Source organism: Macaca nemestrina, chromosome 2 (genome assembly GCF_043159975.1).
Source record: "Macaca nemestrina isolate mMacNem1 chromosome 2, mMacNem.hap1, whole genome shotgun sequence".
Classification (NCBI taxonomy): Eukaryota; Metazoa; Chordata; class Mammalia; order Primates; family Cercopithecidae; genus Macaca; species Macaca nemestrina.
In genome coordinates this window covers 157,880,932-157,905,492 of record NC_092126.1, presented here as the reverse complement: position 1 = coordinate 157,905,492, position 24,561 = coordinate 157,880,932, and the positions used below count along the sequence as shown (strand labels likewise).

Genomic DNA, 24,561 nt, shown 5'->3' with positions numbered 1-24,561 from the left:
CTTCCACCACTCCCCTGCCTCCAGCCTTGTAAAATTCACATGCCCAGGCACACCTGTGAAGGTTCCAGTTTGGCAGGTTTGGAATAAGACCCTTGTATCCTCCCTCTATACACAGTTAAAGCTCTACCAGTGATTTTGATACTAACTCCATTCCACCACTCCCCATTAAATCACTGTTTTGGGGAGAATACATTTGCAAAATATATATCTGCTAAAGAACTGATGTCCAAAATATACAAAGAACTCTCAAAACTCAACAATAAGAGAACAACCACTAAAAACTGGGCAAAAGACAGAAATAAACACATCACCAAAGAAGATAGACAGATGGCAAGTAAGCACATGAAACAGTGCTCAATGTCATTTGTCATTAGAGAATAAAAAACTAAAACAGCAATGAGATACCACTGAACAACTACTAAACAACCAGAATCCAGAACACTGATGACGCCAGATGCTGGCACGGATGTGGAGCAACAGGAACTCTCAGTCATTGCTGTGGGAACGCAAAATGGCACAGCCACTTGGGAAGACAGTTTGGCAGTCAGTTTAAAAACCAAATGCACTCTTACTATATGATTCAGCAACTGTGCTCCTTGGTATTTACCCAAAGGAGCTGAAAACTTATGTCCACACCAAAACCTGCACACGCATGTTTACAGCAGCTTTATTCAGAATTGCCAAAGCTTGGAAGCAACCAAGATGTCTTTCAGAAAGTGGATGGATAAATAACTGATGTGAATCAGACAAGGGATATTATTCAGTGCTAAAAAGAAATGAGCTATTAAGTCACAAGAAGTCATGGAATAACCTCAAATGCATATCACTAAGTGAAAGAAGCCAAATGAAAAGTCTGCATATGATTGCAATTACATGACATTCTGGAAAAGGCATAACGGTGGAGACAAGAAAAAGACCAGTGGTTGCCAGGGATTAGAGAGAGGAAGACATAAAAGATATAGCACAGAATATTCTTAGGGCAGTGAGACTACTCTGTGTTACACTCTAATGGTAGATGCAAGGCATTACACAGTGGTCAAAACCCATAGAATGTACAACCCAAGCGTGACCCCTAAGCTATGGACTTTGGGGGATAATGAGGTGTCAATGTAGGTCATTGATGGTAACAAACATACCCCTCTGATGCTGGATATTAGTAGTGGGGGCTGTGTCTGTGTTGGGGCAGGTGGTATATAGGGACTCTGTACTTTCTGCTCAATTTTGCTATCAACCTAAAACTGCTCTAAAATAAAGTCTATTTACTAGTAATAATAATAATAGTAACAAAAATAATAACACTTTCTTAGGCTATTTAAGAAATATTTCCAAAAAGGTATCATATATCAGACCACAGACATTCTCCATTTTAGAAAACAGGATTTTTACAAGCTGCTATGTGTTGGACTGTGCCTCCCCCAACCACTCACTAGAAATTCATAGGTCACCATCCTAACCCCCAGCACCTCACAATGTGGCCTTATTTGGAGATGAAGTCAGTACAGGTAAAATTAGTTAAGATGATGTCACTGGGGTGGGCCCTGATCCAAAATGACTGGTGTTCTTATAAAAATGGGAGATTTGGGCATAGACACCACACCTTCAGGGAAATGCCATGTCAAGATGAAAGCACAGATTGGGATGATGCTTCTACAAGCTAGGAGGAGCCAAAGAAGAACTCTTCCCTAGAACCTTTTGGATGGAGCATGGCCCTGCTAACACCTTCCATCCAGACTCATAGCCTCCAGAGCTGTGAGGCGCTGCCTTGCAGTGGTTTATGCCACTCGATTTGCAGTGTTTGGTGACAGCAGCCCTGGCAAACTCACATACAGGCCATAGTCTCTGATCATGACATAATACAAGTAGAAATATAAGAACAGAATTTTAAATTTTAGACAAAAAACAACTTGGCAATTGTTTTAAAATCTCTTTTTACTTACTGTGTTAGAGAGAAGACCAAAACTACAACTATATGATATTTAACAATAATAAAAACATGAACACAACCTGCTCAAAAGGCATGAGGCAGGAGTGCATTTCCGGAAGGCCAGCTTGAGGAGCCCTGCAGTCAATTCCCCAGGGAAACCACTATCCTGGTGAAGATGATCTAAAAACAACCACTTAAACTCCTGGAAATTTTTCTAAGGACATACAACAAATGGAAAAACATTCTTCAAGAAAATCTGACTCTCAATAAGGGCAGGGAAAGTCTGCGACACTGAAGGCACAGTCTGCTCCCTCCCCTTGAGGGAAGCTCCACTCCAGGCAGGTGTGGCCAGGAAGGCAGCGCTCCTTTCCCTCTCAGCTCCCAGCGAAGGAAGCTGGCATCCACCAGTGGGTGCAGGCCACCAAGGCCTCTCATCTCCACCAACTCTCAGTTGCAGAAGCTAAGTTCTTGGTGACTATGGCTAAGATGCTGCGGCCCCTTCCTCCACCCAGACAGCACTCATAAGGGGAAGAATCTACCCCAGGTGTGCCAGACGGAGAAGACAGCGCATGACTGTATTCAAAGTGCAAGACAGAACAAGTGCAAAGAAAGAACAAGATTGTCAACCCAGAATCTTACGTCTAGCAATACTGTGTTTCGAAAAGTAGAGGCAAATAAGGATATTGCCAGATAAACAAAAACTGAGATAATCTGTTGTTAGCAGACCCACCTTATAGGAAATACTAAAAGAAGTTCTTCAAGCTAAAAGCAAGTGACTACAGACAGTAGTCAGAATCCACAGGAAAAAGCAAGGAGCACCGTAAAGGTAATTAGGTAATTATAAAAACAGTATCAATGCATATTTTATTTGCTTTCTTCTCTTAACTGATTTAAAAAGCAGTTGTATAAAATGATTATATATATAATAGTATAATTGTGGGGTAACAAACAGAAATGTAATATATTGGGCAATAAAAGCAGAAAGGAAGTAGGTGAGAATAAAACTTAAATGGAGTAAGGTAATGACACCAGATAGCAGTTCAAATCCATAGGACCAGCTAAAGAGGACCAGAACTTGTGAGTCAGATAACATAGACTCTGCACATAGGGACTTGTTCTCCTGTCTTTTCTCAACTTCTTTAGTAGATGTAAAATTATATAAAGTAATATATGTAGCAATGTATTATTGGGTTTGTAACATACATAGATGTTCTATGTGTACAAAAATACGTGATCCTGGCACAAACAGGGAGAAGATAATAGACCCATCCAGAAGTAACATTTGTACATTTCACTGGGATTAAGTTCGTATAAATCTGAAGTTGATTTTGATAAGTATGTGATAAGTCCTAGAATAACCACTAAGAAAATAACTGCAAATGTATACTGAAAATAATCATTGAAAGCATTAAAATGTTATGCTCGGAAATATTCACTTAATGCAAAAGAAAGTAGTACAGCAGGAGAAACAGAGGGAAAAAAGACAGCAGACTCATAGAAAGTGAAAAGTAAAACGGTAAACCCACTGTATCAATATTAACATTAATGTAAAGTCTCCAGTCAAAGGCAGAGATTATGAGACTGGATAAAAAACAAGATCCAACTATATGTTATATATGGCACATTTTAGATTCAAAACTATGAACGGGTTGAAAGTAAAAGAATGTAAAAATATATATCATGTCAACAGCAACCATTTGAAAGCTAGTGTGGTAATACTTATAACAGACAGAACTGACTTTAACACAAAAACTATCATGAAAGATAAATGGGGCATTTATAATGATAAAGGTGTCAGTCACAAGGTGTGAGGTATAATCAAACCTTTTTTTTTTCGAGACAGAGTCTCGCTCTGTCACCCAGGCTGAAATACAGTGGCACGATCTCAGATCACTGCAAACTCTACCTCCCAGGTTCAAGTGATTCTCATGCCTCAGCCTCCAGAGTAGCGGAGGTTACAAGCGCCTGCCACCATGCCCAGCTAATTTTTGTATTTTTAATAGAGACGGCGTTTCACCATGTTGGCCAGGCTGGTCTTGAATTCCTGACCTCAGGTGAAACACCCACCTCGGCCTCCCAAAGTGCTGGGATTACAGGCGTGAGCCACTGTGCCTGGTCATCACCAAAACTTTTTCAAATGCTTTCCTTATCTGAACCAGAAAAAAATTAATGAACTAAATTTTCAACCCAAAAAGCTACAAAAGAAAAAAAATAGAAGAACCACTCAGGAGAACACAGAAGAGAACAATAAAAGCAGGGGGAAACTAGAAAAATAGCAATGGAAAAGGTAAGGAAATCGAGGAACTGTATTTGATTTTTTTAGGGTGGAGGATGGAGACAAGCAATAACTTTTCACCAATTTAATCAACTTAAAAAGAGAGAGAAAAAGGAAAAATATAAAGAATGTATTATAACAATCAAAAGGAAAATCCAAAAAGGAGATAAAAATTATGAGAGATTATTATATACAACTTCATGCTAATACATTTAAAATCTGCATAAGAAGGGACTTTTCCATAAACCAGACCACTAAACACAACAGAAACTTAAAAAGTAATTCATGTATGACCTCCCTAAATGCTCTAAGCCTGAAATGTTCTACAGAAAAATTCTCTCAAACTTCCAAGGGCAGATAACTCCCAAGTAACAACTTTACTCCAGGGCACGCAGACACACACATACACACACATATACACACACACACACACTCACACAATGGAACACATTCAGCTGTGGCATCTGAAGACCCTTCCAGAGTGCAGGCGCTCTCCCCCATGGGAGCAGCCTCCTTTGCCACAGGCTGGCCCCCGCCTGGGCTCTCCCCAGGCTGCTCCGCCCTCATGCCCCTATCCAGTAGGGCCTGCTCTACCCAATGGCATCTCCAGCTGCTGGAAGCCCTAGCCCTGCCCCCGACCATGGCTCTTACCAGATCCTGGAAGGACGTTGACCACACCTTTGGGAATGCCAGCCTTCAATGTCAGCTCTGCAAACTTCAAGGCAGTGAGTGGGGTCACCTGGGTGTGGGGCCAGGAAAGGAGACTGGGTAAGGAGGTTTTTGAAAGTGGGGCTCTGCCTTCCCTCCCTGCCTTCCTCTCCCAGCAGCCCAGCAGTAAGCAGGGAGGTGTAGCTGCAGACTGTGGCACCAGGAAGACCCCAGGAAAGCCACCAGAGGGGGCCCTGCCCGCCCAGCCAGCATGCCCACAGCACCAGCTGGGAATCAGGGTGGGCCAACCTCTGGTGCCCTAGCTTCTCCTCCTGGCAGGGCTCCAGCCCCCGGCCAGGCCTGGGTTCCCTTCTGCACAGCATAAGTTTCTAAAGCCAGAGGTTAAGGTCTCCTCAGAGGGTTGTTGTGATGCTTAAATAAGCAAATGTATGTAAATTACTATCTAATTTGTGATACATGTTGAAATGCTTGAGGCATGCCTGACTCAGGGTAAATACTATCAATGTCAGCCATCATTATTGTTTTTCATTACATCAATGCCCTTGCTGTGAAATTACCCCAAAGAAGCTGGCAAGTGTGTGCCCTCCTGGGCACACCATCCCTGCCATGTCATGCACCATCCTGGGAGGCAGGCAGTGGGCAGGCTGTCATTGCCAATGTACAGATAAAGAAACTGAGGCTCACTGGCGGTGTCCTCACTTCCAAGGACCTTCCCAGCATGCCTGGGTGACCCTCGACATCCCGCCTCTACTCCCCCACCTACACCTCTCAGACACCACACTGCATAGCTTCTCTGTGCAGGGATGGGGGCCACGAATCCCACCGCTCACCTCGCTTCCCTCCAGGACTTCTGGTCTCAAAAGCCACATAAGAGACATGGCACCATCTTTATGCATAGACTACTCAGGCTGTCTTAGAGCATGGGGCCTGGTTTCTGCCCCGTGAATCCAGGGTGCAGAAATCCCTGCCTCTGCTCACCCGAGCAGCTGCAAGTTCCAGCACAGCCAGCTGGCCTCAAGCAGCCGTGGCTGAAAGAGTCTGCTTGGGAGAGTTCTGCCTGCCACGTACACCTCTGCCCACTGAGAGCAGGGCCATGGAGAGCAGCTGGCATTAGCAGGACCCTTTGTCCAGTGCCCGTGTGGCCAAGAGAGGCCCTTCCCTTCCTCCCTTACAGAGTTGGTTCCTGGTCCTCTCTGTGGCCCACAGGCCCTGTCTGGAGTGAGCCCACGCTCACCTGAGCTGGCTTGATCACCACTGTGTTCCCGGCAGCCAGGCAGGCAGCTGTCTTCCAGGACAGCATCATCAGGGGATAGTTCCAGGGGATGATGATGCCACAAACCCTGCCACACAAAAGAGGTTGGGACCAGCTGGCACACTGGCCGGGTATGAATCCTGCATGGCCCTGCCTTCGCCCCATACAGCACCACTCTGGGTGAACGCTGGACAGTTAGATGAGGACATCCACACAGAGCCCCGCAGACCACGGGCCGTGCTGTCACCACCCCACCACCATCACAGGGTGTTTCCCCAAAAGACAGCTGCTTAGTCAGACCCAGGTGGTGGGCAGGACCCATGTGAGGCATCATGGGGGAGCAGCGGGGGGCACTGAGAGGGTAGGGGAGCCGCTCCACACCCCACAGCACGGGCTGCTGAGTGTTCCCAGGGAGCAGGGTGAGGCCGTTGGTTACAGTGAAGGGGGCTGAGGGGAGCTTGGAAAAGAAAACACATCAGAAAAGCCCCACAGTTATACGCTGAATTGTGCCCCCACTGCCCAATGCGTATGCTGAAGCCATAATCTCCAGAGTCTAAGGGCATGTCCTTGCTTGGAGACCAGATCGCTGCATTGTAATTAATTAGCACGTGGTAGCACCGGGGTGGTAGGCCCCCAATCCAGCTGGAATGCTGTCCTCATACAAAGAACACCACATGGAGAGACAGACTCTCACAGTGGGAATGCCAAGAGGGCATGAGGCAGAGATGGGGGCTCCCTGCAAGCCAAGGAAGGCCAGAGGTCGCCAGCAACCACCAGAGGCCAGGAGAGAGGTCAGGACAGACTCTCACAGCCCTCATGTGGAACCAGCTCTGCCCACATCTGACCTCAGACTTCCAGCTCCCAGAACCATGAGATAAGTTTCCGTTGATTAAGCCCTGGATTGGTGGTCCCTTCTACAGCAGCCGGAACTGACTCCCACACTCACTGGTTAGGGGAAAGGCCAAACCCCGGGACCGGAGTGTGCAGAGCCTGCCCTGGCACAGGGTCAAAGGAGCAGGGCTACAAGACCCAGGCCCAGGTGAATCCTCCCTGCCCAGTTGCTGTGAGAACCGACCTTCATTAGCCTTACTGCCTCTGATTCCTAGTGGCCTTTCTTAGTGGGAGACTGAGTGGACTGAGTGGACAACCACCCCGTGAGTCTTAGGACTGTCCCTCCCTCCCTTGGGGCCATTCTCCTGCTGTGCACCCCTGAGCCTGTCCTTCCTCTGCCCTCTGATGCTCCTGGGGAGCTGCGTGGATGGTGAGGGTGGAGGGTAGAGTTCCTTCTCTCTCTTGGGAGCATGGGGCCTGGGCAGGGGACACCAAGCAAGCTTTCTTGGTGTCCCCAAGAAACACTTGGCTCATTAGGGATCTCCAGCAGCTGTTGGGCCAGGATGCGGCTGAGGACATGAGGGGACAGGGCTCCCTATGAGGCAGCTACAGCCTCACTGCTGAGTTTGCTGTGGCACTGGTCAGGGGAGGAGATGGGCAGCCCCTCACCCTGGCCAGGCCCTCCTCTGGCGCCACATGCAGGCCCAGTGAGGGTGGACCCAGGGCTGGGGCTCTCTAGGTCTGGTCACTCAGTCATTCTGCACTATGTATAGGACCCTGCAGGTGTGCTGGGATGATGACAAGCATGGGCACAGGGCAGCATCAGTCTGAATAGTCACACAGATAATAAAATGGGGTTATAGATCAGAGAGGGCAGGCTGGGAGCAGAAGTCTCAGGGATGCATCACAGATGAGAGCTGGAGGACAGCTGGTGAGGGCTGGAGGTGGGACACAGGTGCAAGTGCTCAGCGGCGCACGAGTGTGGAGGGCCCAGGATCTGCGAGGCCAGCACAGCCAACCACAGTGGACTGGGGAGGGGGCCAGGATACCAGGCCCGGATTGCAAGGTCAATCGAGGAGTTTGATTCCATGTCAAGGGCACTGGGAAGCCACCAGATTCCAAGTGGATCTGTGACAGTCTCTTGTGAATTTCCTAATACGAACATCCGAAAGAGCTGGACTCTGCTCCTTCTCAGAACCACACACAGAATTCTCCTCTTAGCCCCATCACCCAGGAGGCCCGGCCCTGCATGGCTTCCTCACCTAGCCCTCCTAACTCCTTCACAGCACACCATGCCCTGGACACCAGGCACAGACCATTAGTTCCAGAATCACAGCCTGCCAGGTGCATGGTCAGCAGTGGCCCTGCCTGCCTGCCTTTGGGCAAGCCCTGGTCTGTGTAAGCTGCTTGTACCAGGCCCCAGGGCAGGATGTGTTCACACTGGGGTGCTGACTGGGCACCCAGAGTCCCGGGTCCAAGGCCAGCCTCACAGGGTGACACAGGGATGCTTCTGGGTGACAGAGTGTCTGTTTCCTCCTCAGTCTGATGGGTGTGGACACCCCCCCACCCCATGCTGGCAGCTGGGAGGGTGGGCAGCCTCACAGACCCAAGTGTGGCTCTGACCTGTGACCCCAGGTGGGCCATGACCCACTCTGCCCAGCCCAGCCCCTCTCAAAGCACGACAAAGGTCTCTGACCACTGCCCCATAGCAGGGTTTCTCGGCCTCTACACCACTGACATTTGGGGTGGGGCAGTTCTTTCTTGTGGGGGGCTGTCTTGTATCACCTCCTTTGTTGGGACAACCAAAACCATGTGCAGACATTGCCTGATGTCCTCTGTGGGGACCCTGGAGGCGATGCCTCCACCTGCAGCCTGGCTCCGCTCTGGGGCTCTGGAGTGAGAGGTTTCCTGGTCCACAGCCTACTTTCCCACAGGAGCCTCCTCCAGCCTGTGCCTGAGGACTTGATTGTCCATCTGCATGAGCTGGCAGTGACACAGGGACATTGGAGCATGTTCTTCTTGCAAACACTCTCACATTCAGGTGGAGCTGAGGGGCCTTTGGCCATGTCCACAGCTGTGAGGTCCCCTACCCTGCAAGGGGCACAGAGCAGGCGGGAATGACTGTGGTGCTGATGCCAGCTGGGCCCTGCTCCCAGGTCACCCTGGCCGGGCCCTCCTCTGGCACCATGTGCAGGCACAGTAAGGGTCGACCCAGGGCTGGGGCTCTCTAGGTTCAGCTAGATGCGTGTTCCCAGCACAAATCACGGATCAGGGCTGCGCCAGCACCTGCCACTCTGGTGTTTGCTGTCACCAGCCAAGCACAGTGGCCATGCACTCTTGGGTGAGCCTCCTCAGGCACGCATGTGAGTGACTCTCACCAGGACTGGGGCCAAATCAGGACGTATGGCCTCGAGTGGTCACTTCCCAGTTTCAACTGGCAGGGTAAACCCAGAACCCTGTGGCTGTGTTCCAAGCCTTTCTCCCCACTCCTGCCCTGGGCCACTGGGTGGCGAGATGAGGTGCCTCACACCAGGTTCGTTTCCCGGTGCCTACATGCTTGGTGTCCAGCGGGGTCTGCACTCCTCCTGCTGAGCGGCTCTCATCCTCTGACTGTTCCTCCTTTGTTCTATGCTTCCTGTTCCTCAGTGCTGTGCAGGAGTTCCTCATCTTTATGAACACTGACCGCCATTCCCATTTTGGACATTTTTTGGGATTACTCTTGTTTCCCACCCTGGACCAGACTGATCCAGTGTTACTGGGGGATTAAATACAATTGTCCTCAAGTCCTTACAACAATGCCTGGTATGGAGCAGGTGCTCTAGAAGCACATGGATGGCTGTTTGATAAACACACACACACGGTGCTGTGAGCTCCCACAGGCTGTGTACTATAGCCCCGTGTACTGTGTAGAAAGCACCACGAGGCTGCACCTCGCCCTGGGCAGGGACTCACCCGACAGGCTCCTTCCTGGTCAAGGTCAGGTTGCGGTTGGGTCTGGCCTGGTTGATGGGGATGGTGGAGCCCTGGAAGAGGAACGGGGCAGTCACACAGGGGCCCAGGGTCCACACCCCTTCCCCTCTGGGCGACCAGTCTCCCCCAGTGGCTCCAGGAGGAAGTCAAAGCCACCAGCTTAGGTGTGACCTGAGGCTTGAGAGACAGGCAGGAGGGCAGCCGGAGGGGCAAGGTGTTTGCTTCACCCTGAGCCTGGCAGGCAGAGCCTTTGGGTGGAAACTGGTCCTGGTACCAGCAAAGCCTCTAGCTTTGGCATTGGAGAAAGAAAGGGTGAGGGTGGGGGTGGGGCCGGGTGCCCCCCTCCCCGCAGCTCTAAGCAGTTGAGCATGTGTAGGAGGCCCAGGCCTGGGGCCAGCTGCAGCCAGAAGCTACACGGCAGCAGAGTGGGGGTGGTAACCAAGCAGCCCACCTCCCTTGTCGCTGTCATGCCCTGGTGGAGAGGAGGAACCATGGAGCCCAGATCTGGCAGAGATACTATGAGCCCTGCAGGGGCGAGTCTCCCCAGGGAGCCTCTACAAATGGCCCTCAGGTTCCACAACTGATGGCGGGGGCCTGAAGATATGGTGAGCACTCCCTCCTGTGATGGTGTTGACTGTCCCTGTTGACCTTAGGGCAGGGACATCGTGCCCATGAACCCAGAATAACTGCAGAAGCCCCCAGCAAAGCAGGCAGAAGAGAGTGCCACAGGGATCCCAAGCCCGACAGTGGCCTGCTGCCACTGGGAGATAGAGTGCCTTGGGCAGGCACCTGAAGCCAGGAAGGACCTGCACCCTCAGCCCTGCAACCACATGGAACTGAATTCTATCAACACCAGAACTCTCCCGGATATAGGTTCTGCCCCAGAGCCTCCAGATAAGGCCCAGTCCAGCCAGCGCCTTAGCTTTGGCCTTGTGAGACCTCAGCATGGAACCCAGCCCAGCCTTCCTGGAATTCCCACCAGGGGAACCACAAGCTAATAAATGGGTGTTGTTCCAAGCCACCAGCTGTGGTCATTTGCTGTGCAGCATGCAGACTACTGTGCTGCCCTCGGAGTTCCCCTATACGGCTGGGCCAGTCTGTGTGTGCTCACACTGGTGGGAGCCTGGGCCCCACCTGGATCTTGTCGCACCAGCCGGCAAAGTAGCGGAAGGTCTGGATGGACATGCCCACGTGGGTCTTCAGGGCCAGCGTGTAGACGGCACCCGCATCCAGGGCCTCAATGGTGGCCAGCTCCTCCTGGTGCTGCTCCATGAGATCTGCCAACCTGGCCAGGGTGAGGGGAAGCGGGAGGTGGGCTCAGGCCTGGCACGGCCTCGTCTGCCCTCACAAGCCCTTCTTCAAGGAGCTGGGGCCCTGCCCTCCACCCCAGATCTGCCACTCTCAGATGTGAGGACCTCTGTTTCTGATCCATGCAATGGGCCAGCACCATTTACTCCACTGGATGGCTGTGAGGATGACACCCTCTGTCCCTCTCTCCTTTCCTTGCTCTTCCCTCCCTTCCTTCCTGAAATATCTGTGGATCCACTACTTTATCCTATTCCTCTGAAATTACCCTACAGAGGCATTCACTTACTTGCTGCAGACAGCAAAGGGGTTATGGCCCAAGAGGCCGCCCTTCCTGTCTTCAGAAAGCTTGAACCAGGAGAAAGCCCGTCTGCCTTTCCAGCACCAATAAACCAAGGTGGTGGGGGCGTGCTCCTGAGGCTGGAGTGTCCAGAGGTGGAGAGGTGGCCCTATCCCCATCACAGGAGGACTGACTAGGGAGCAATGGCGGGGCTGGCGCTTTTACACAGACCGGCTCCAGTCTGAGCATGCCAAGGTCGGGTTGCTGTCCCTTGATTCTGATGGATGTGCAGCTCTGGGCAGCCTGGGAGTTACGAGGGTGCCCCTCTCATCCCCTAGGGGGAGGGTGGACAGGGAAAGTGGAGACCACAGGCCCAGAGCAAACTCAGCCTTGCAGACAGGGCAGCTTGGGCCCAGAGGCGAGTGTGGGATCAAAGCCTGCCAGCCGTTTCCCACACTGCTCCCCTCCGCACACAGGCACCACGAAGCCCACATGCACCCCAGGCCTGCTCCGGTCCTCACCTGCCTCCACCCACCAGGACCGGTGGCAGCTGTCCCTGCCACTCAGGATGCATCTGCAACTCTGTGCCTGGCCGAGCAGCTCCCCGCCCTGTTTCCATTTCATTCTGGGGCCGTGAGAGCCGAGCCCCTCTGCCTCCCTCCTCCTCCTTACATCGGCCTCTTCCAGGTGCTCAGGTCAGTCAGGCCTCCGGCCTTGGGGCTTTTGGGGGGCTGTGTTGCACATCTGGACCCTCTTTCCACACTCCTGTTTCTCCTCCCAGCCTTCTGTACTTGCTTCAGACACGGACTCAAACGCCGTACCCTCTGGGAAGCCGACCCGAATCCCCACCCACGTTCTGACTGATCAGAGCTCCCTGTCACGTCCTCTGATAACCTCCTCTGCCTTTCTTCACTCCCCCACCACTACAGTTTGTAACAGACATTCACGTAGATGATAATTTCATCACAATTTGCCTGCCCACCAGAATCCAGGCTCCAGGAGGCACGGCATTATCTAGTTCCCTGCTCTCTGCAGCACCTAGCTCCAGCACAGCATGGGGCACGCGGGAAGCATGTGCCCAGTTTTGCTGGGCTAGTTTTATGCTAGTTTTATGCAGCTCAGGTTTGCTGCATAAAACTAACTGAGTGAGGCCACCCTGGGCAAGAAGAGCCCATGTGTAAATCGGTTTCTGAGAAAAACCGATTGGTACGGAAAAAAGTAAAAACACCATCTAGCGGCCATTAGAGGACTGGGCTCCCCAGCTGCGAGGACAGAGGAGCTGCCTCTTTGTTATATAAATGAGACACATTTGCTCCAAAGCCTGCTGGCACCAAACTCAAATTTTCCCACTCCCAGTTAGGCTTAAAGTAGCCCAAACAGGTATGTTTTTAGCCACTTAGGGCCTGCTGCTTTGCACACCCGGAGGAACTTCAAGTAGCAGCTGTTGCCCATTGATAAAACAGGGCCTTGTGGTGATAAGACGAAAGCTGCTACTGCCCTTAGCAGCCCTCAGACCCAGAGGCTCCCGCTGCATCATTCTGTGTTGTCACCTGGACATGGAAGCCCACATGGCAGCCTCAGGACAGTCTCACTGCTCATCTTCCACAACTCTGCCCAACCGGCAGCCCACTAAAGCTTGTGGTGTGCCATGCCTCCCGTGCTCACATCCTTCTCCTTCATCAGCCCCAATCCCTTGAATCCCCCACATTTCTAGACAATTCCACCTGTGTATGACATGGCTGTGTCATCAATCCAGTTCCCAGGACACTCTTTCTAAAGTAGCCATCACCCGAGTGCACTATTCGGGAAGCTCTGAGAGGCTGCCTTGCAGGACTGTTCTATTGTCAGCTCAGTTAGGCTGCTGAATTGACACCCTGGCACCCATACTCCCCAGAGCCTGGTCCCTGGGTGCCAGGGTAGCAGTGCAGGAGAAGTGAAGCTGCCGCCATCTCCCTCTGAAGGTCTGCAGGGCAGATGCAGGGGTGCCCAGCAGGCTCAGCCAGCCCTACTGACCACCAGCAGCCTGGACCACCATCAGATTCTCGACCATGGACCACAGTGGTATCTGGGCAGAGCCAGCAGCTCCCCATGGTCTTTCCCAAGAGCTCCTCTTTGTGGCCCCACTTGGCAGCTGGATACAGCTGCTCCTACTTCCTGAAGGTTCTATCCTGTCTACCAGGAGTTCAGGGGACTGCCTAGGAACCTTGTCTAACTCTCCCTCTGGATCCTTCTTCCCAGCTTCCACAATTGTGTAATGTCTGATCCCTGCAGTGAATTTCGTGTTCCCTAACACCAACGGTGGTCCCACCACCCTGACAGGGTTCTCTGCAGCCATTTATCTGGGAGCTCCTGTTCTGCCCCCTCCGGGACACCTAGACCCAGCCTCTGTTGTGCTGAGCTGAGGCAGAACCAGTAATGGGGACTCCCAGGTCTCCACGGGGCCTGAGAGTTTGCACAGGGCAGGAACGGGTCCACTTACAGCTGCCCAGGGTGCCCCCCTCACTGTCATTGTGGGTGAGTAGGATCTCTTATGACACAAACCACCAGATGGCAGCAGAGGCCCAGGGAGGGACCCCACGTGTGCTGTTGGCCATGCAGTCCACCAAAAGCATGCGGGGCCCAGGCCAGAGGTTCTCCCACCACCTGGCGTGCCTGTTTCACAGCTCTGCCTGACCTCCAGGAGCTCTAGAGACTGCTTGGCATGGCCAGTGCCTTTCTAGAATTGAGGGGCTTGCAAAGGGGACTGGAACCTTCGAAAGTCTGGGCATGCCTGGCTCCCACAGCCCTCCCCGCCCCTACCTTAACCTCCATTAGGTTTTGCAAACTATGTTCTTGCAACTCTTCTCTCTAGTTTCCTGCTGCTGGGCTGCCCCGGCTTTTATGGCCTCTGGAGTATACTAGAAACAGAAGCCATTCCGACTGCAAGGCCAAGGCAGGGTCTCTCCTGCCAGGTGAGAAGCCTCGCTGGGACCACGCCATAACCCGGCTTCACACCCCTAGAGGTTCCCAGGACCTCAGGAAAGAGCCAGGCCCCGAGACGCCTGTGCTCTCAGCTCATCTGGCCGCACCCTCCCTTCTTCCAGGAACATCACCCCACCTCTGTGAGGGTGACTGCTCCTTCCCGCCAAGCCCTGTGGTTCCAGGGGCGCAGCACCTCTCTTCCGAGCCTCCCTCTCACTCTGTGGTCATAAGCTAAAGTCATCATCATAAGTCCTTTTGCCTAAGATGTCTGAACTGGAACTAAGGAGAGAAGGCCCCTTTCTCTCTGGCTTAATTTTTTTTTTTTTATAAAGAAAATGTGAGACCTATAGATTCCAGCAGTCAGAGCCAGGCTGAGCAAGCAGAGACCAGGCCAGCCCCTCTCTGGCCCTTGCTGTCTTCTGCGTGCAGGAGCTAAGTCCCATCCAGCCCAGGCTGGCGAGGGAAGTGCTTTGCCTGCCTCGGAGGCCCAGCCTGCGCCTACTTTGGAAGCAGCCCTTGGCTTCCGCACCTCCTCACCTCACCTCCAGCAGGCACCTCCCGAGGCCACTCTGCTGAAATGCCTCCTGTTTCTCCCATCCCTTCCTCTGAGAAGCCTTTTCTGAGCCTCAGGCAAGGAGCCCCAGCCTGGTCCATCTGATGGCCTCGGTCCCATGGCCTCCCCAGGACCCAGCTCCTCCTGGCAGGTAAAGGGGCCTCTACAGAAAGGGCCCCTCCTACCCCCTTCTCGGAAGCTGATGGTGGCAGTGGCTGGCAGGTGCACGTTGGGCTCCCACCTGTACAGCAGCCGGCCCCGGTCCCGCGCGCTGATCTTCCCCCACCGTCCATTCTCAAAGGCATCCTTGGCTGTGGCCACTGCCTTGTCAACGTCGGTGACTTGGGCCAGGGATACCTGGCAGATGACCTATAGTGGAAGCAAAGCCATGACCAGTTCTCTTTCAGCCAGTTGCACACAGACACCCCTGCCCGCCTCCCTGGCCTCCTCCTGGGGCCCCACTGAGGTGGCCCCCAGCCACATGGGCAGGTGTGGAGGTGAAGCATGGCCAAAGGGCAGCCCTGGGAGGGCTTATACAGGAAGGGAAGATGGGGGCCTGGGAGAGGATTGTTTGTGTGTCTACACCCCAGGGTCCTGACCCTGTTCCTGCTCTGAGTGTGCCATCCGTGCAGGTTCCCTCACCTCGGTACCTGCTGGGTGTGGTGAGGGGAGCCAGTGGGGTTCTGGGGTGGGAGGGCAAAGCCATTGCCTCCTGTCTGCCACCACACATAGCCATGCCCCTTCTGCCAAGGCCCCATCCTCAGCCCCTCCTGATGCTCCATCCCAAGGGCACTGCACTGTCCTGCCTGTGTCCCTACCCCCTCCGTCTCCCTTTGCAGATGAGTCTTCCATTAACTCCCCTCAAATGACTCATGTTGAGTGTGCTCTCTGTCTTCTGCAAGGACTCAGCCGATTCTATAGGATGGACAGGATGGAAAAATATCAGTGTGCAGTCATAAGAGCAAGCCCGGCTTTGAAACCTGTGTTTCAGATATGCTCATGTGTGTATCTACCATAGGCATGCTTTGGCTCATGATGCCACAAGGTCACAGTCAAGAGAGAGCGGCAAACACGGGACTCAAGTTGAGGAAGAATGTCCTAATGGTGGAGGGCTCAAGGATTAGACAAGGTAGGTCTCACACTGGGGCTACTGCTGAAGTGTGGAGGTGTGGCAGTGGCCTAATTTCTTCATTGGGGTAGGAGGAATTCTGCTCCCAGTCTCTGACGCAGGTGCAAGACCCTTCTGAGCCGTCCTGCCTCCCACCACCACCCTGCACCTCCTCTCTACTCCACTGCAGTAGGGTTGGTTGGAAACGAACTGGCATGCTTTCCCGTCCCTCTCAAAGGCACATGTCCAAGCAGAGGCTCTCAGGGTCAGGACCCCAAGAGGCCAGTGGGGGCAGGGAAGGAAGGACAGGGAGGCTGGGGAATGTGGAGAAGGGGCGCTGGGCCTGCACTCACACTTCCATCGGTGGGATTGATGGTCTCAAAGGTCTTGGCGCCCTCGGCATCCACGAATGCCCCCCCGATGAAGAGCTGGTGGGGCATGTGGAGGGTGCGCTTGTTCACTGCCATTTCCACCTGAAAGAAAGGCCCCAGTGACAAGCACAAATCCATGCAGGGCACAGGAGGCATACACAGAGGACCACACAGCCACACACACGCACTGCCCAGGGGCCTCCTGGGGCTTCAGAGCTGCATGTGGGTAACAGCTGAGCAGGAGACAGATGAAGGACAGGCTCTGAGGCCAGGCTGCCCGGTGGGAGCCCTGCGCTTCCACCTACTCCTTGTGCCGCCTTGGGCTGGTTCCTCAGCCTCCTCAGGATGGGCTAAGAGGACTCTCAGACAGAAGAAATGCCAGTGGGTAGTGAGGCCCTTGGCAGCCCCCACCACTCACATCCCCGTGGATTGGCAATTTCTGCCTGAACGCAGGCACCTCTGGGATGCCATCCTCTTCCTGAAATCTGTTCATCAGTCATTTGTCCTCAATCCCAAGGACACTCTGGGGTCCACCTTGGTTGGCCCCCTGTACTTTCTTCACCCACTTTTGTTCCAATCTACCCGCCAAACAAACTACGCCAAAGCCCATTCTTATGGGAGTTGGCAGTCTACCAAGATAGCTCAGGGAAGATTTCTTAATTTCTTTAAAGAATAGATTTTCAATTACTGATCACACTTCCATACACACAAGTTGAATGTAAGGATTATTTGTTTCCTTACTGGGAACTAAAAGTCTCTTCTTAATATCTTGATCACATGCCTTGGGACTCAGAGTTTGGCCCATGTCCTGAGCATCAGACAGCAACATCCTCTGGGAGTTGGCCTCACTGTACTGACATCCCCCGGCTATCCTGGGTGCAGGGAGAGTGTGGGAAACTGAAGGGTGGGCTCCTGGGGCCCTGGCTTTCTGAATGCCCAGGTTTCCCCTCTTGTCTTATGTAGTCATAGATGCAGCTGCCTGAGGGCTCTGCAGGGCCTGCCGCAGGGAGGGCCCAGCACTCACGTAGTCAATGCTGCACTCGCCCTCCTCATCATCCCCTCGCAGCTTCCTCACTAACAGCTGGATGAAGTCCCCAAAGGTGGTTGCCATGTACACATCTTCATTTTCTAACTCCAGGCCATCACACAGCTCCTTCACTTCCTCCACCAGCCTGGAGGAAGGAGATGGAAAGATGGGGACACAGGAGGGGCTCGGCAGGCCTGCATCGCTAGCAGCAGGGGCAGTGGGGCCAAACACCCCAGAGAGGCTCCATCCCAGCACTACGGGGTAGCCATGAGCCCAGAACTGGGGAGAAGGGCCCAGGCTGTGGACTCGGATGGTCCTGCATTCAAATTCTCACTCCATTACTTTCTAATTTGTGACCCTGGGCAAATGACTAACTCCTCTAAGCCTTAATTTCTTCACCTGTAAAACAGAAATAATAATAGACTCTCTGCTATTTTGTGATGATTAAATACGATGACCCATCTAATAATAACAATAATTAGTAGATTAATAATAATCTCCAAAAAACCCTGTTAAAAGAATGAAAACATAAGCCACAGATTGGAAGAAAATGTTTCCACATCACATTATCTGATAAAGGACTTGTATTCAGAATATATAAAGAACCCTCAAAACTCAATAGTAAGAAAGCAAACAACCTAATTAAAAATGAGCAAAAGATTGAACAGATGCCTCTCAAAAGGAGAAATATGGAATAAGGATGGCAAATAAGAATATGACAAGACAATCAACATCATTAGGCACTGCGGAAATGCAAATTAAAACCACAATAGAATATAGCTTCATATTTATTAGAATGTCTAAAATTTAAAAGCCTGACCATTCCCACTATTGGGAAGGATGTAGTACCCTGAGCAACTGGAGCTTGCACACACTGCTGGTGGGGATGTAAATGGTACTACCACTTTGGAAAGCAGTTTAGCAGTTTCTAAAGAATTAAACATACTTCCCACTTCACTCTTAAGTATTTATCCAAAAGAAATAAAAGCCTATCTCTAGACAGCAGATGGCAGAACAGGAAGCTCCAAAAATGTATCCCCTTACCTAAATAACCATGGAACTTACATGAATCAAACATGTTGGAACTCTGGGGTCTAGTCAAATGCTTTCAGCACCAAGGAGAAAGACTGGTGAAGAAGCTGGTAAATGTCAATCAATTTCAGTGAATTTCAGCCTCTCATAAGATATTGGTTGCCACCCCTCACCTCCCACCTCTGCCACAAAAAGTTGAAGCAGGGTTGGGTCATATTCCAGGCGCAGCTTGCTGAAGCCACGGTGGGCAATAAGGACCTTGTCCTCTGACCACCAGCACTGTGTCCTGAGCACTGATATTCCTTTTGATTGCTGACAGGCTATCACAAAGGCTGGCAGTCACTGTTTCAACCCTCACAGGCTGAAGTAGCTTCCAGGAGATTATAAAACGCAATACTTTCCCTCCACTTTGGTAGCCAGACATTTATGGAAATCTTTGTCAGGTCACTGGCTGACTGCAGGAACAATGGAACAGAAAGTTCAGTGACAACACACAATAAGGAACACACCTTGCAAAAATAATTTGGAGAAGTCACAAACAGATGGTTCTAGCCCTCAACAAGGAAGATTCAATAATCCCTAATGAGTGGGAGAAATATATTTCCAGAATTACCACAACATAACACTCAAAATGTCCAGTTATGATCAAGAAAGATCTACAAAACATATGAAGAATTAGGAAAGAAGAGTCCATTCACAGGAACAAAAAAGAATTTGAAGAAGGTATCCACGAGGAAGATCAGATATTGGAACTATTGGTTAAAGACATTATGTCAAATGCCTTAAATATGTTCAATGAACTAAAGGAAATTATGGATGAAAAACTAAAGGAAATCAAGAAAATGATGTACAAACAAAATGAGAATAAAGTGACAGAAACTATAATAACAAGTCCAACAGAAACTCTTCGGCTGGCAAGTACAATAACTGAAACAAACAAACAAAAAACTCACTGAAGGGGTTTAACAGTAGTTTTGAGCAGGCTGAAGGAAAGATGAGCAGACTTGAAATTAATCAGTCTGAGAAGCAGAAAGAAAAAAGAGTGAAGAAAAATGAAAAGAGCCTGAAGGATTTATAGGATACCATGAAACATACCAACATACTCACAGGAGCTCCAGAGAGAAAAAGAGAAAAAGGTTTCTCTAAATATTTATTTGAAGAAATAATGGTCCCAAAGCTCCCAAACATGAGGAAAGAAATTAATATACACATCTAAGATGTACATTGAATGCAGTCCAAGCAGGATACACTCAGAGATCCACACCAAGGCACATTACACCCAGCTTGCTGAAATCCAGAGAAAAAGAAATAATTTGGAGAGTAGCAAGAGAGAAATGGCTTGTTATATAGAAGAGATCTTTGATAAGGTTAAAAACTGACTTCCAAAAAAATACCTTTAAGGTCAGAAAGCAGTTGGATGTTAAAAGTTCTGGGGGAAAATGGTAACCAAGAATTCTGTATCCATCAAAACTATCTTTCAAGAATGAAAGATAAATTAAGATCTAGTTCAACCATTGTGGAAAACAGTGTGGCGATTCCCCAAGGATCTAGAACTAGAAATACCATTTGACCTAGCCATCCCATTACTGGGGATATACCCAAAGGATTATAAGTCATGCTGCTATAAAGACACATGCACACGTATGTTTATTGCGGCACTATTCACAATAGCAAAGTCTTGGAATCAACTCAAATGTCCATCAGTGACAGACTGGATTAAGAAAATGTGGCACAGATACACCAAGGAATACTATTCAGCCATAAAAAAGGATGAGTTCGTGTCCTTTGTAGGGACATGGATGCAGCTGGAAACCATCATTCTCAGCAAACTATCGCAAGAACAGAAAACCAAATACCGCATGTTCTCACTCATAGGTGGGAACTGAACAATGAGATCACTTGGACACAGGAAGGGGAACATCACATACCCAGTCCTATTGTGGGGAGCGGGGAGGGTGGAAGGTATATTAGGAGATATACTTAATGTAAATGACGAGTTAATGGGTGCAGCACACCAACATGGCACATGTATACATATGTAACAAACCTGCATGTTATGCACATGTATCCTAGAACTTAAAATATAATAATAATAAAAAAAATATTTCTATAGAAACAAAAGCTGAAGAAATTCATTACCAGTAGACCTGCCCTAGAAGAAATGCTGAAAAGAGTCTTTCAGGTTGAGATAAAAGTATACAGACAGTAAATTGATGACACAATTAAAAATAAAGAACACAGATAAAGGCCACTACATAGGTAAGTATGAAAGTCCATATTATCATATTTTATTGGGGTTGTAACTTCTCTCTTTTTCCTATATGACAATAGGCAAGTGTATAAAACAATAATTTTAAATATATATTAATGGATATACAATGTATAAAAATGTATACTGTGACAGTAATACTAAAAAGGGGAAAGAAAAGAGATGTATAGAATGAGAGTGTTTGTATACAACTGAAGCTGGGTTGATATTATTCAAACTACCTTGTTATAAATTTAAGATGTTAATTGTAATTCCCAAGTAACAACCCAGAAATAACTAAAAACATACAGTAAAAGAAACAAGGGAATCAAAGTGATACACTGCAAAAAAATTACCAAATACAAAAAAGAACAGTATAGAGAAACCGAGGAACAAAAAAATAGGACATGCAGAAAAAAAATGGCAGAAATAAATCTTTATTTATTAGTTAGCAGGTTAAATGTAAGTGGATTAAACTCTCCTGTTTAATCTATTTAAAGTTTAAACATGAGAAGGCACAAACTGGATGACTGGATATAACCCAGCATCCATACATATGCTACAAGAGAATCACTTAGATATAAGGATACAAAAGAGCTGGAAGTAAAAGGACAGAGAAAATATTCCATGCAAATAGTAACATAAAAGAGACTTTAAATCTAACAAGTTTACAAGAGACAAAGAAGGACATTATATTGATACAAACTTTGATGCTGCAAGAGGATATAACAATTATAAATTCATACACACCTAACACAGCCCTAAAATATATGAAGCAAAAATGGACATTTCTACAATAGTAGTTAGATACTTAGATGCCCAACTATCAAAAATGGATAGAACAACTCGAGGGAATAAGACACTTGAACACCACAAACCAGTCAGACACGTACAAAACACTGCTCAAGAAGAGCAGAGCACACATTCTTCTCAAGGGCACACAGAACATTCTTCACGATAAATCATTTGTTAGGTTACACAATAAGTCTTAATACATGTAAAAATATTGAACTCTTACAAAATATCTTTCCTAATCAAAATGGAATGAGACTAGAAATCAATAACAGAAAGAAAACTGGAAAATCCACAAATATATGAAAATGAACTAGCACACTCTTAAACAATTAATGGGTCAAAGAAGAACACACAAGAGAAACTAGAAAATACCTTTAAGTCAAAGGAAAATAAAAACACAACATACCAAAACTTATGAGATGCGGGAAAAGTAGTGCTAAGAAAGAGTTTACAGGTGTAAACTTCAGAAAAGAATAAAGTCTTCAAATCAGTAACCTATGTTGTATACCTTAAGGAACTAGATTAAAAAGCAATCTAAACCCAAAACTGTAAGAAGGAAGTAATAATAAAGATTAGAACAGAAATAAATGAAATAGAGACCAGAAAAACAATACAGAAAATAAGCAAAATCAAATTTTGTTTTCTTGAAAATATCAACAAAATTAACAAACCTTTAGCTGGACTGACCAAGACACAAAAAGTGAAGGCTCAAATTACTAGAATGAGAAATCAAAGGGAGACATTATACCAATCTTACAGAAATAAAAAGCATCATAAGAAAATATATGATAAATGACATGGCAACAGATTTGATAACTAGGTAAAGTGAACAAATTCCAAGAAACACACAATCTCCCAAAACTCACTCATGGAGAAATAGAAAATTTGAATAGATATGTAACTAGTAAGGAAACTGAATCAGTAATCAAAATCTTTCCAGTAAAGAAAAGCCCAGGGCTGAATGGTTTCACTGGTGAATTCTACCAAACATTAGAAGGGAAATTAACACCATTTTTTCTCAAATTCTTCCAAAAAAACGGAAAAGAGAACACCTCTTCAACTCCCTCCATAAGGCCAGCATTTACTCTGACACCAAAGCCAGACAAAGATACTATAGCAAAAGAAAACTACAGACCAATATTCCTTATGAAAACGGATGCAAAAGTCCTCAAGAAAATACTAGCAAACTGATTTCAGCAGCATTTTAAGAAGATTACATACCATGACCAAGTGGGATTAATTCTTGGAACGCAAGGTAGTTCACCTATGAAGATCAATCCATGTAGCACACCACGTTAATGGAATGAAGAGAAAAACACATGGTCATCTCATTTAATACAGAAAAAGAATTTGACAAAATTCAATATCCTTTCATGATTAAAAAGCACTCAAAGTAATAGAAGGGAGTATCATCTATATAATAAAGGCCATATTTGAAAAACCCACAGCTAACATACTCACTGGTGAAAGATTGAAAGCTTTTCCCCTGAGATCAGCAGCAAAATGAGGATGCTTGCTTTCACCACTTCCATTCAATATAATATAGTAGTACCTCCTTACCCATGGGTGGGGCGCGGGGCGGGGGTTGTTCCAAGGCTCCCAGTGAATGCCTGAAACCACATATAGGGCTGAAGCCTACACTGTGCTCCTTGACTTATGATATGATTACATCCCAAGAACCCATTATAAATTGAAAATGTTAAGTCATAAATGCATTTATTTTACCTAACATACGGAACATCAGTGCTTAGCCTAGGCTATCTTAAATGTTCTCAGAATATTTACATTAACCTACAGTTGGGCAAACTCATCTAACACAAAGCCTATTTTATACTAAAGTTTTGAATGTCTAATACAATTTATTAAATATTGTACTGAATGTGAAAAACAGAATTTTGTAAGGGTACACAAAGTGTAATTTCTAATGAATTCGTATCACTTTTACATCATCATAAAGTCAAAAAATCCTAAGTTGAAGCATCACAAGTCTGGGACCATCTACATATTCTATGCTTTTTCTGATAACACCAGTGGCTACTAAGTGACTAATGGGTGGGCAGTGCATACACCTTGGATATCCTGGACAAAGGGATGAATCACATATCAGGTGGGATGGAGTGGGACAGCATGGGATTTCATCATTCTATTAAATGGCGCTCAATTTAAAAACATATGAATTGTTTATTTCTGGACTTTTCCACTTAATATTTTCCAACCATGATTGACCATGGGTAACTTAAACTTCAGCAAGCAAAACCACAAATAAGGGGAGAACTACTGTACTGGAAGCTCCATCCAGGGCAATTAGGCAAGAAAGAAACATTAATCCAAATTGTGAAGGAAGAAGTTAAATCATATCTTGTCACAGATAACATGATCTTACATGTAGAAATCTTTAAATGGGCCAGGTGTAATGCATCACCCTGTAATTCTAGCACTTTGGGAGATCAAGGTGGGAGGATCACTTGAGACTAGGAGTTCAAAATCAGCCTGGGCAACATAGCAAGACCTTGTCTGTAAAAAAAATTGTTTTAAGTTAGCTGGGTGTAGTGCTGCATGCCTGCAGTCCTGCTACTCAGGAGGCTGAGGCAGGAGGATCACTTGAGCCCAAGAATTTGAGGCTGCATTGGGCTATGATCACACCACTTTTCCAGCCTGAGTGACAGAGCAAGACCATGTCTAAAAAACAGAAGAAGAACACCTTAAATATTCTGCGCCTCCAAAAGACTGTTAGAGCTAATAAAGGAATTCAGCAAAATTGCAGGATACAAAAATAACATGCAAGAAAACAGTTGCAACTCCATACACTAGTAATGAACAATCCAAAAAGAAAATTAAGAAAACAATTCCCTTTACAATGGCATCAAAAGAATAAAATAAGGATAAATTTAACCAAGTAGGCAACAGAGTTGTACACTAAAAACTATAAAACATTGCTGAAAGAAACTACAGAAGATCTA

At 48.2% G+C, this 24,561-nt stretch overlaps 1 protein-coding gene across 2 annotated transcripts in view; it reads right to left on the bottom strand.

Moving 5' to 3' along the window:
• LOC105470240 (aldehyde dehydrogenase 1 family member L1) overlaps nt 1-24,561 on the bottom strand; it is an 80,818-nt gene that overhangs the window by 15,841 nt on the left and 40,416 nt on the right. For both annotated transcript variants that reach the window (XM_011722034.2, XM_011722033.2), the window contains exons 10-16: nt 17,524-17,671; nt 16,482-16,601; nt 15,262-15,389; nt 11,056-11,206; nt 9,904-9,974; nt 6,103-6,208; nt 4,851-4,938 (exon numbers count right to left, since the gene is read on the bottom strand). In XM_011722034.2, the coding sequence (XP_011720336.1) occupies nt 4,851-4,938; nt 6,103-6,208; nt 9,904-9,974; nt 11,056-11,206; nt 15,262-15,389; nt 16,482-16,601; nt 17,524-17,671 (812 nt within the window). The remainder of the gene's footprint in view (nt 1-4,850; nt 4,939-6,102; nt 6,209-9,903; nt 9,975-11,055; nt 11,207-15,261; nt 15,390-16,481; nt 16,602-17,523; nt 17,672-24,561) is intronic.